Below are 12,350 nucleotides of genomic sequence, written 5' to 3'. Positions count from 1 at the left end.
TTAACTAAGGAAAATGGACCGTTAAAAAAAAAAAGAAAAAAAAAAAAGATGATCTAGGCTGAATGTATACTCCTTCATTTTGTCATCAGTGCCCTGGGGGGTCACTCAGATGCTGTAGCAGTGGGGGAAGAGCTCCTCAGGCTTCGCTCTTCTGAGCCTCTGGCTGCCTGGTGTGGGTAGAGCATGCCGTGGGTGTGGCGAGATGAATACGCTGTTCGTTTGCATGGGCCTTTTATCATACTGTATGTGAAGTCATTGAAAAAGAATCATAGTTCTGGACTGGTGAACTCCATTTTTATGGGTAATTTTCAAGCAGAGTTTGGGTGAATAGTGAAGAGATTCCTAAACTGAGTAAGTTAAATGAGTTCCAGAGCTGCTTCTACCTTGAGCTTTCTTTGTTTCCATCACTCTACTGAGTCGATGACACGAGATGTCTCTCATTCATTCACTCATTCATTCATTCATCTAGCCATCCCATCCATTCAGCTAACCAACAAGCCATTATTAATTCTACACCAACAGGGATGCCCAACACTGTGGTAAATGCTACATATTTTATCAAAACAAAACCATAATTCCAACATCCAAGAAGACCTTTAAGGGACTGCCATAATCTCAAAAAACATAGTTTTGGTTAACTTACATTTTAAAAATACGTCTTTTTCATCACTTAAGAAGGAAGGGGATGCTAGGAGATAGCCACCATGTGATGAAATTTCTAAAAGATTGAGTTGAAATGATGTCACTTAAATATTTTCACCAAAGATGTTCAGCTCTTCTCACAATAGTTTTAAAATCATGTCTTTTATCCTTCTCTTCTCCTAGGATAATGACAATCAAACTACTTCCTGTAACAGTGACATTGGGCTCTCAGGGAAGCTAGTGGTCATTGCCAGCCTTCTTTAACACATGAGCAAAAAGCCCATGCTAAGAGTGGGTATAGTTTGTAAGCTTGAAAGTGCCAGACATGATCAGCAGGTTGCCTTGAGGAGGGATACAGAGTGGGTGGGTGGGTACTCCCCAGAAGCAGGTCAGGCAGAGAGACCATAGAGATCATTTTTATTTTCCTCGCTCACTCAGCTTAATTAATTCATTATCTAATTTACCATACCTGGTCTTCCTCATGGTAGCCCGGACTGAATGTGTGATATTTTCCCATGAAGTTGAATTCAGAATTATTTTATTGCTAGACTGTGTAAAAGATCTTACTATTCCTACATTATAGAGAATATTTCCAATTCCTTTTCTTTTTCTTGTTTCTCTCTCTCTCTCTCTTTCTTTTAAGGGGCTTGGTTAACCTGCATGTTTATTATGGTGGAGCTGCTTATCTTCCCTTTAGAGAGGATTCCTGACCTATTAACATTCACAGTATCTCTGTCTTTCAGAAGGGCTTGGCTCTGGGGAGGGACCACCATCCTATCAAATTCAATTCACAGCTCCACTGGAGATGGGGAAGGATAATTGCATTTGCAGTGGCAGTCAGGTGGCTGTCCTTTTGTTCCTTTTGTTCTCCTGTTTAGAAATTAAATTTCCTTCAATTATGTTCATTTTTGGTGTTGATTTGCTGCCAAGCAGCACTTTCTTATGAGTGTATGTTTGCTAAGACTCCTTTCCAGTCTCTGTCTTACTTCTTAGTGAATCCTAAAATTCAGACTGCATTTTCACAGGATGTGTTTGGGGTCTCTTTACATTTACAAATCTTTTGAAGCATAAGCCTATTTTGGGGATCTACTGTATATTGTTCCAGGGGATAATTTCTGCTCTCCTGTCCCTGTCTGTAGGGTGAGTATAACACACTACACACCAACCCACACATTCCTTGTCTTCCTGTTTTGCTTTATTTTGGTCTTTGGCAATTTATACTTCCTGCCCTTAAACTCAAGCTGGAAAATGACATCCTACCCTGAAGAACTCTGAGAACTTCTATACATCAGTAAGTCATATCTTTTAAAAGCTGGTCCTTTCAGAACAGTTTAGGCAAATAAAAGCAATTGAATTACTTCACGTCTCTCTTACATTTAGTTCCTACCTACCCTAGATTTTGTTTGTTTGTTTTTTAAACAGAATCTGAAAGTTAATTTGGGATTAGAAAGGAATCTAAAGGACAGTTCTGGGTACACGAAGTTAGAATTATTAAAATAACACGGTCCTGGTCTCCTGTACACTTAACAGACGTGAGCTTTTCGTTTACATTTATAGATCAGATGTTACCCTCTGGAAGTATTAAAATATATTCTTTAGTGTCAGCTCTATTATTTACTACTTAAAAGTTCTTAATGTCTGCTCAAAGTGAAATAAAATGTGACAACCTTCAAACAGTTTCACAGTCTGCCATACTCACTAATAGCTGACATTCACTATAAGCTTACAGAGTTGGTCCATAAAATAATGAAGAGATAAATTCCTAAGTACCGAGTTTCTCGTATTTCTTTGTTAAGCTTGGACTGCCTCATTGGTCTGCCTGTGTTATTCAGGTAACAATAGAGAACTCTATGCCTGCAGAAAAAGGAATTGGACTGTAATAGTAATGATGTTGTTTCCAACATTTAAAAAAAAAAAAAGGTGCTCTTAACCAATATCTCTAGGAAGTAGATTGTTAAAAATAAGGAGCTCCATCATGAAAACGTCACAGTCAACCCAGGAATAGAACATGACTGATCACTTGTATTTCCTGGGAGCCTGAGAGCCCAGTCTATCCCTGTACAAAGCATTATTAGCCATCTCAGAGGCCATGGGGTTGTTTTTTTTTTGTTTTTCTGTTTTGTTTTTGTCTTTGTTTTTGTTTGGTTATGCTAATCCCTGTTTCCTGCTGTGCTGATTTATTGCCCCCATCCCTGACCTACAGAGGTGCACAGAAGATCTCTTACTCATCATATTATGTAAGCGTTCTACGGGAAAGACCAGTTATACCCTAATAGCTGGAACTCCTTAGAGGGTAACTTGTTTTTATCTAGTGGCAATTCCAGAGCAGTTGTAAATTTCCACAGTGGTGCCACGGGTCGCCCTCCCCTCTTCTTGAATGTATTTATCAACAAGGGATAAAAAAGGGAATTCTTCTATTGAGTTGACTTTACCCCCCTTTTTCCTTTTCGGTTCTGATATAACTTCTAGAGTATTCTAGATTATTGAACTCTCCTACAGCTTAAGGGATTTGGGATCCCATTGTTCTCCAGCAGCTTTGTAGCTAGCCCTTTGTTTTAGGGGGGGAGTTATATAAACTCCTGAAAAGCCATATGGAAGTGCTAATATTTGTTTAAAAATAGCATATCCTGAATTCTCTTTAGCTTTTGATGTCATGCAAATGGTTAGATTCCATTTCCTACCACTTGCCATTGTTCTGTAGACCTTTCCTTGGCTCTGTTTTCCGTGACCTCTTTCCCCTGATCAAATGTGAGCAGACACACATGGAAAGACAACAGAACAACCACCACCACCCCATTTAAAGGAAGCATCCTTCTGGTGTTGATTCTGGCCGAAACTATAATTTATAGCAGGGATCTGTTGCCTGCTGATTTGTTCCAAGGTGGAACAGTGTTTTGAACCACTTCTCTGACAAGGAGGGATATTTGAGTCTACAGACCACTTTACATCTAAGCTCAGTGAGGATGCTGTTGGAATTGTCCTAAGTTGCTTTATTTTCCCATAGCGCTTGATAGGAAGTAAGGTGCCCTACACACAGTAGGTGTTTAAGAAATTACTTTTTTTTCCCCCTCTGCTAAACTGGGCTAGACTGGCAAGAATTTAGGTGTTCAATAAATACATGGTTTTATTTTTCTTACAGATCTTCTGTTCCCCATTGATATTTCCTTGGTCAAGAGAGAGCATGATTTTTTGGACAGAGACGCCATTGAGGCTTTATGCAGGTAAATGGAAATGTTTTGAGTTTTTTCTTTCTGTTTTTTTTTTTTTTTTAGAATGAGGTTATCATCAAAATGGTTTTTGCTCCTGTTGGTTCTACTAATTAAGTCGGGTGTTTGATTAGTGAATGGTTATGGTAATTTACTTCATTGTAAGTCATAGGCCTTTTAATTAAAATAAGCAATACCTTGTTATTTCATATTGCCATTAAATGACACTGCCCTAGGAGGCCCTCAAATAGACCATTCCATGTTCGATACCATATGACTGCTGAAACAGAGACGGTTCAGATGGTCTGGAAACTTGGAACAGGGTAATTGACTGTACACGCCTAGCCAGATACTCCAGCAGAGTCATAGCGGCTATTAGATTGAATGAAAATAACACACTGAGAGGAGTATGTGGGGGGTGGGGAAGTTACGGCATGCTAGAGTCAGGAGAACCGTAGTCTGAATTCCAGAGAAGCTTCTGTGAACCTCTTCAGCTTTCCCAGGTACCAAAAAGTAACAATAGGATTAAATAAGGTTGTAGACGAACTCAGCACAAGCCTTTAAGTTACAGTGGATGGGCAGTAACTGAGCAGTGATGTGAGCCGTGCCTAAACCTGTCAGAAATCCTCATTCATTGTGCTGGTGGGTCTTTGGGCTGAGGGGCAGCCGGGGGGTTTCGGTGAAGTGGAAGTGATAAGACATGTAGCAGACGATGACGAGACACTGATGATCTTCTCCAACTCTTCGTGACGTGTTACTCATCTTCAAGTTATTCATCCTTTGTCATTTTCCTCAAAGCCTTCAAGCTATAAAAGCTGAATTCTGGGGAAAAGTTATACCCAGAAAAAATTTGCGTATTGATTTTATGTATAAAATTGAAATGAATTTTCTTTCATTCGGTACTTATTTTAACTTAGAAGGACATCCTTAAGGTAGAACGACACTCAGCATTTATTAACCCCTTTGTAGGCACAGAAAGCAGTAGTTCAGGGAAAGTATAATTTTTTGCCTTTCTTCTGTAATGCAGTGTTTTCTGAATCCACTACCTTAAACCATGATTGTAGGGAAAAACAGGGAAGATCTTTAGGAGAGTGTATGAAAGAGACTAGTTCTTGTGGTTGAAGAAAAAAAGAGTGCCACATTAACCACAGAAACACTGTCACTTTTCAAATCCAATGAAACGGCTGCTTAGAAATGTCCAGGGTATGTACACATTTTCTGAAGGCAGCCTAATCCCCAGTCTCTCACTGTAGTGTGTAATACCAAAGCTATGTCATTGGGAACGAGAGAATGTCACTAATGCAGTTTGGGAGGGAAGAAGTCAACATCTGGAGTATAAACTACTCCAGACATTTTTTAAATGTTTTAATGCTTAGCTGTGGGATAGAATTCATTTATTTTTCAATTCATCATTGGTGATAACGCATATAAATGAGGTCACTCATAACATGGATCCTAGGAAATATTTACGCATTGAGTCAGATCACCCATTTCACACATTTTCTGCCACTCAGTGAGTGGGCCCTCTGAACAGCAGCAACAGCTTAGGAATTTCTGGGTCATAAAAGTATCACTACAACACTGCAGCCCAAAGGGGTCATGAGTAGATTCTTGAATACTTTTTTTTTTTTTTTTAAACATCAGTTTGAAATTGTGTCACTCTTCTCTGAAGAGAAGGTCATCCTCTGCCCTTTGTGATTTTCACTGGCTCTCTATTCTGTTTGAGAAGCTACCTCCCTTTAAAGGGAATAAATCTGTGTTTCAGGATCTTTTGTGAAAAGAAAAGACTAGGAACAGCTAGACCTTCATCTGTATTTGGACTTTGCAGTTTATGCTGGGTTGGGTTTCTGTTTTCTCAGATGCAGAGAATGATGTCTCAGAGGTTTAGTGTAATAAGGTAATGGGTGTTAAAGGGCTTTGAAGATTATCAGGCCCAAAACGGAGGCCCAGATTTGAGTATGTTGAGAAAGTCCTGAGGTTGGGTTTTCTCTTCAAAAAGGAAATCCTTCAGAATTCATACTAACAGTCATCAACTTGTTTGCGATGGAAACCCCAAGGGCTCTTGTCCATGTTCACACAGACTTCTCAAGGCAAATGATTGTCCTTTTGAGAGACCTAAACAAATGTTCCAAAGACAACAATGAGGCATCTTCTTTTGAAACGCCCTGCTCGTTCCTAGTTGTCAGCACAGTGGTGGGGCGTACCTCTTTCACTGTTGATGGGATACTCATCTCATGAGCTACACTAGTCTCTTCCACATAGTCTCTCAGCCTATGGAATTCGAGGACCAGTAAATCATGAAGCTGTGGTGTGGTTTGACAGTTTTGTGATTTGTCAAGTTCTCTCCAGACTGACAGAATTCTTGTAGGCTTCCATCTTTTGCCCTGTTGAAATATTTTGGTAAGTTGATAATTAAATATATACGGTAAAATTGTTACAGAAACTCAAGTGCAAGGTTTTACTTATGAAATATTATTGATCATTAATTTAGACATTTTTACCTTAAACAAAACCTGCTGAAGTTTGTTTTAAATAAAATAATTATTGGAGCACCTGGGTGGCTCAGTCGGTTAAGCATCTGCCTTCAGCTCAGATCATGATCCTGGGGTCCTGGGATTGAGCCCCACATCGGGCTCCCTGTTCAGCCAGGAGTCTGCTTCTCCTTCTCCCTCTGCCCTTCTTCCTGCTCATACTCTCTCTTTCTCACTCAAATAAATAAAATCTTTTAAATAAATAAATAAATAAAATAGTTTTTGCATGGTTTCTCCCTTCTGCCACCCTCCCACACACATGAATGTTGCAACTGCTTCCATATACACCTTAGTGTTCTGCTTTAAAATGTATTATATTCTTTTTTTTTTAAAGATTTTATTTATTTATTTGACAGAGAGAGAGAGAGAGCAAGAGCACAAGTAGGAAGAGAGGCAGGCAGAGAGAGAGGAGGAAGCAGGCTCCCTGCTGAACAGAGAATCCAATGCGGGGCTCGATCCCAGGACCCTGGGACCATGACCTGAGCCAAAGGCAGAGGCTTTAACCCGCTGAGCTACCCAGGTGCCCTAAAATGTATTATATTCTTATATGGATAATAATTGCTGATCTCTCAGCAGTCTGCTTAGGGCAGAAGACACACACTTATTTTCTTTTTCTTTTTATTTATTTATTTATTTTTAAAGATTTATTTATTTTAGAGAGCGAGAGAGCACATGAGCAGTTAGGGCAGAGGGAGAGGGAGAGAGACTCTCAAGCCGACTTGGCACTGAGTACAGAGCCTGACATCAGGCTCAGTCTCATGACCCTGAGATCACAGCCTGAGCCAAAACCAAGAGTTTGGTGCTTAGCCAACTGTGCCACCAAGGCGCCCCCGACTTAATGTTTTCTTGAGAATTATGATAATACTATTTTAAATTTTTTTTTTTTAATTTGAGAGAGCACACAAGCCAGCGGTAGGGGCAAAGAAAGACGGAGAAGCAAGACTCCCTGCTGAGCAGGAGCCCAAAGTGGGGCTCAGTCCCAGGACCCCGAGATCATGACCTGAGCTGAAGGCAGGCACTCAACCGACTGAGCCACCCAGGCATCCCTCATGATGATATTATCTTAATACAATAAGTTTAGCAGTGACGAAAAGTTACAGCTATGAAACTTCTGAGTTTTGGGATTTGGATTGCTTACCAAGTACTTACCTTGTAAGGGATTTTTGTATTTGTTTCTTTTGAGAGATTGGCTTTGTCCCAGTCTTGTTAGTTATGCTGTATAATCCAACCCCAGTGATAAGGCCAACATCATGAGAGGGTCACATCAATATTAATACTGGGGGAGTGGTTTGCTTGCCTTAAAGCATATACAGATAATAATGCAAACTGCTGTTGGAACACCTCTTCTGAAATGATCTTTGTCTCCGAGCACCTGGCTGGCTCAGGAAGGTATGCAACTCTTGATCTTGGGGTCATGAGTTCAAGCCCCACGTTGGGTGTATAGATCACGGAGATGATCTTGTCTCTCTAGCTTCTGAAAAATGTTCCATATCACTGTTTTCCTTTGGAGGTAACAACTGACTCCTCCTATCAACACACCAAAGAATTACGTAAATAAGGCGATAATCATACAGTGATAAGTACATATCCCAGCTATCGTCTTCAGTCTGCATTTTGTTGTAAAACAGCCCTTGAATGCCTAACCAATGTCAAACAGCCTGCTGCATAGTGGATTTCAACTTTGTTACTATTTCTGTTCTATTAAAAGGAAGTAAATTTTTAAAGCAATTGCGCTAATTCTAAGAAAGTATCTTTTAAGAATTAGAACAATTCTTATTTGTCAGGTCTTACTTGGAAAATTGTTCCTTTCTCTTTTCTCGCATGTCTCTTGTACTTGTCCCTGTTTTCATTTTGCATACGAGGCCCAAATACCCGCCCGCTTTGCTTTTATCAGAGTGCCTGCAGCTTCTGCAGCAAAACTCGGGAGCCTTTGATGGCCCACCTTGTACTCCCTCCCCCTTCAGAGCAGGGTACAAGTTGCCCAGCAGATAAGACTGACACATTCCTCTGGAGCTGGGCCCCTGCGAGGGCCCAGGGGGGTTGGAAGGACCACGCCTTCGGGACAGATGGTGCGTCATACTAGTTGCCACTCATTTGGGGAATCATACTTAGGGTATAAGCTGCTCTGTGTATTAGCATCAAATAGAGATTAACTTTGGAAAAAAATGCCGGCTATACTGTTTTTGAATGTCAGAGCTGCCATGTTTTACTCTTGTGGCCTTGGACAAGATTCATGACCTCTCCAAACCCCCTGTCCTCACCTAGAAAAGGAAGGAAAACAGTAGTATCTGTGCCATAGGGTTGTTGTGAGGACCAAGATGAAATAACATGGCGCCTGAGCCGGAGCGAGCCCTCTTCGGCCTAGCTCTTCTGTTTTGTTTCAGTGTGGTCCCTCTCCGAGGAGCCAAGGTCTCACCAGTGGGCATTCTTTGGAGGTTCTGGGAACAAATGAATCTTACAGAAACCCCAAGAAATAACTTCTAGGCTTCAGAATCAGAGTGCCATTAATTTGGTGCTCCCAACATAAAAAAGATAATGTTGTCCATCATAAAACTAGCCTCCAGGGTCTTTTTTGTTTGACTCAAATCTAGAATTTGTGAAGTGAGCCCCTCCCCCGCTGCCAGAGGCTTCCATGCCTAGTAAACCTGGTTATAAACACCACTCAACCATTAAAGCCCAAATGAAGGCAAGTAGGTATGTGATTACAGGTTTGATTAATGAAACCCAGACCTAAGACTAACTGTAACCATTCCGGATTCTTTAAATCTTGAAAACATTTGAGTACTCAAACACTGTGGGTCTAAGTCATTTAAGTAATGCATGCCCCTTTAGGGAGGGACCTTATATCCACTCATTTCAAAGTTAGGGCTTTTTCTTAAGTTATTTGTTTTCTTTCCCTCCCCATCAACAGAGAATTTTTCTGAACACAGGCAACAGAGGCGTTCTGAGTTATCTTTGTTTATTCTGTAAACAGGCTACCACGCAATCTATGAAATCAAAGGCAGTCTTATCAGCAGGCAAAAATACTTTCTATCCTTGTGCATCAAGTTGTTAGACAAGCTGCAAGAACAGAATCCCAAAGATAAAACCTAGAAGCAGTCTCCTGGTCCGTTTGAATTTGTGTGAATTAAATGCTCTTATCCTATGAAAAAGGTAGAATTGCAATTATGGGAAAAACTGGGTAGCTGAGCGTGGAAGACAGCAGATAATGCTGAAGGTTTATTTGAGGAAGACCGAGTGCTGGTCATCTGGAAGCTGTTAGGGCTGTCATTCACACTTCTACAATACCACGTATTGCTGTGCATGGAAAGGCCTTCTCTTTTCAGCTATTTCATTATTTCCTGATGAGGACTTTTGTTTTGGGGTTTGTTTTCTGTTGTTGTTGTTTCTTTTCTTTCTTTTCTTTTTTTTTTTTTTTTAGTATTTCATTTTCAACAAATGAAATTGTTTCCCTAATTATAAATTGACGCTACTCCTTAGGAGGGGTAAAAAAGTATTCAAAGTAAACATATCACTCTTGTTCCAAAAAAGAATCTGATTCAAGTGCTGATTCATGAACTCTGTTGTAACCCTTGAAGCTGCCGTATAAAAATTTTTTCAGTAATCATTTACACTATTGCTATGACTGTCCCAAACATTATCCTGTCCCGTACAGGAAGTTATAAAAAGAATTGGGATATCAAAGAGGCACCAATTTCCTTACCATGTAAGAACTCACTAAATTTTTGAACAGAGTGTCTAAGATTGTTATGTCTAAAAATTGGCTTATTTTTCTGTTTGAATTTTGCTTTGAGGTAGAATATACCATTTATTTTTATTTACCAAAAACACTGTTTGGTTCCTTGTTGCTGTTCCTGTTCCTATGAAAGGAGACATCACTGGCTCTTACTTCTTGGCACTGTGTGGCACTATCTAATGGCTCAACCGAGGGACTCTTGGAAGAATAAATTTCCCGTTGAGACTTGTTTGTTCTGTGAAGAATAAGAAGCCCCTGATAGTACCATAGCAAGATGTCCTTTTCCTATAAAATAGTAATACTCAATCTAAATGAAGAAGTTTAAGAAACGTCAAGGTATTTTTAAACTCTTCACCTTGTAAAGAAGTTTCTAACACTGTTCTGAATTATAGAATAATTTTTATAGAATAAAGAAATTCATTAAACATGTCACCTGTCTGGAAAAAAATATTTATCTACCCCTCCTTGGCTCCTGTCTTTGCTAACATTCTTTCTTTGCCCTGTAGGCGTCTAAATACTTTAAACAAATGTGCAGTGATGAAGCTGGAAATTAGTCCACATCGGAAGAGAGTGAGTATATAAAATGTATAATAGGATGGGAGGAAAGCGGGCAGACCAAAAATTGGATTGTGTTTTGTACGAGGTTTTGTCTCTCAAACTCTTATTAATTCCTTATTCCAGAAATCTACATTTTTAATGTACATAATCCAGTCAGGTTTACCCAAGATCAAGTAGCCTTATGTAACTGAAACCAATCCTTGCAGCTAGCCAATAAATTGAGGTTTCCCCACTGTTTTGTTTTGTTTTTTTTAATGAGATAAAATTGACACATGATACTACTAGTTTCAGGTGTACAACATAGTGATTTAGTATTTATATATATTACAATGTGATCACCACAACAAGTCTAGTTAACATCCATCACCGCACAGTTATAACATTTTATTGTTGTGGTAAGACTTTTTAAGATCTTTCTTAGCAAATTTCAAATATACAGTATAGTGTTATCAACTATAGTCACCATGCTGTACATCACATCCCTAAACTTATTTTGTAACTGAAAGTTTGTTCCTTTTGACCCCTGCCTCTGGCAGCCACCAGTCTGTTCTCTGTGTCTATGAGGGTTTTTTTTTTCCAACTGTTTTTGACAGGAACAAATCATCTATTATTTTGCGTTGTTAGTTCAGTGCCTACTACAGATTAAAGGAAGGAGGCTTAGGAAATCCCAGTGAATCCTCCATGATGCCCTTCAGAACTTAAAGCTAAAGTTCTTTGGAAAAAGTCTCTTTCTTCCCACATGTAACAGTAACTGTGTTTCAGGGCTGCAGGGATGGAAGAGAAGGCTGGCTTGTGGGGTACTGAAGGATAATGGGAGCCTGGGGGGAGGAAAAGAGTTGGGGGAGATGGAGGGAAGGGCAGGAGATCCCACACATTCTAGGCAAATGGTGGCGTATAACTTCGGTGTATGAAATGTGAGGTCCTTTTATGAGCTCTTAAGAGAAGAGGTGGGTGTAGTCCTGGGAGTGAGTGTCACAAATTAGAGTAAACAGGAATCAGGTTGGTCAAAGAACTTATGTCTGACTGTTCAGAGTACAAATTTTAATTATCCTAGAGTCCCTCACTTGCAGCAAGCTGCCTTCTTGGGGGAGTTAAACCTTTTAAACAAATGAACTGGACCCTCAGCACCCACTGAGCTGTGGAGAGGAGTCCGTCAGTCAGCGTGGGATGCTCTCTACTCACTGTCCTGTGAAATGTGGGTCATGGGACATTCTCCACACCGATGGGAAAGACCTGCATCCTACTGAATGGTGCCTTTTGATACCCTACCTAGAAGGCTCAAATGCAGTAGCCTGTGATGCAGCATAACCCAGAGTCCCACCCGTAAATCAGGCAGAGTTAGCAACGATGTTACTTCATGTTTTCGAATGTTCCATACTGTCAGGACTGGGTATTTGTGGAGCCTTGTTAAATTGCCTGGAGCATGTCTGAGGTTGAAACTTCACAGGACACGTGTGGTGTTAGTTCCCCACCCCGTATCTGATCGGGGAGGGAACAAAAAAGACCAGGTAAGAAGCTGAAAAGTGTCAGACTGAAAAATTGTGGCGGCTTATCCACTTGCTTGGTGTCTTCACTCTGTTAGGAGATGTTGTACACTCTTAGGGTGGCAACAGATTCTGGTTAGCATTCTTCTTAAGGGTTTGAAGACTACCTTTTTTTAATTGCAAAAGAGACTAT

The 12,350-nt window shown here is 40.2% G+C and overlaps 1 protein-coding gene across 5 annotated transcripts in view; it reads left to right on the top strand.

Annotated features, from left to right (window-relative positions):
* Positions 1 to 12,350, top strand: part of LOC308338758 (rho GTPase-activating protein 7) — a 414,690-nt gene that overhangs the window by 386,861 nt on the left and 15,479 nt on the right. For all 5 annotated transcript variants that reach the window (XM_080797021.1, XM_080797023.1, XM_080797024.1 and 2 more), the window contains 2 exons: positions 3,782 to 3,863; positions 10,622 to 10,685. In XM_080797021.1, coding sequence (XP_080653147.1) covers positions 3,782 to 3,863; positions 10,622 to 10,685 — 146 coding nt within the window. The remainder of the gene's footprint in view (positions 1 to 3,781; positions 3,864 to 10,621; positions 10,686 to 12,350) is intronic.

The sequence above is a fragment of the Martes martes genome, assembly GCF_963455335.1.
Source record: "Martes martes genome assembly, chromosome: 2".
Lineage (NCBI taxonomy): Eukaryota > Metazoa > Chordata > Mammalia > Carnivora > Mustelidae > Martes > Martes martes.
This window is presented reverse-complemented; position numbering and strand designations above follow the sequence as displayed.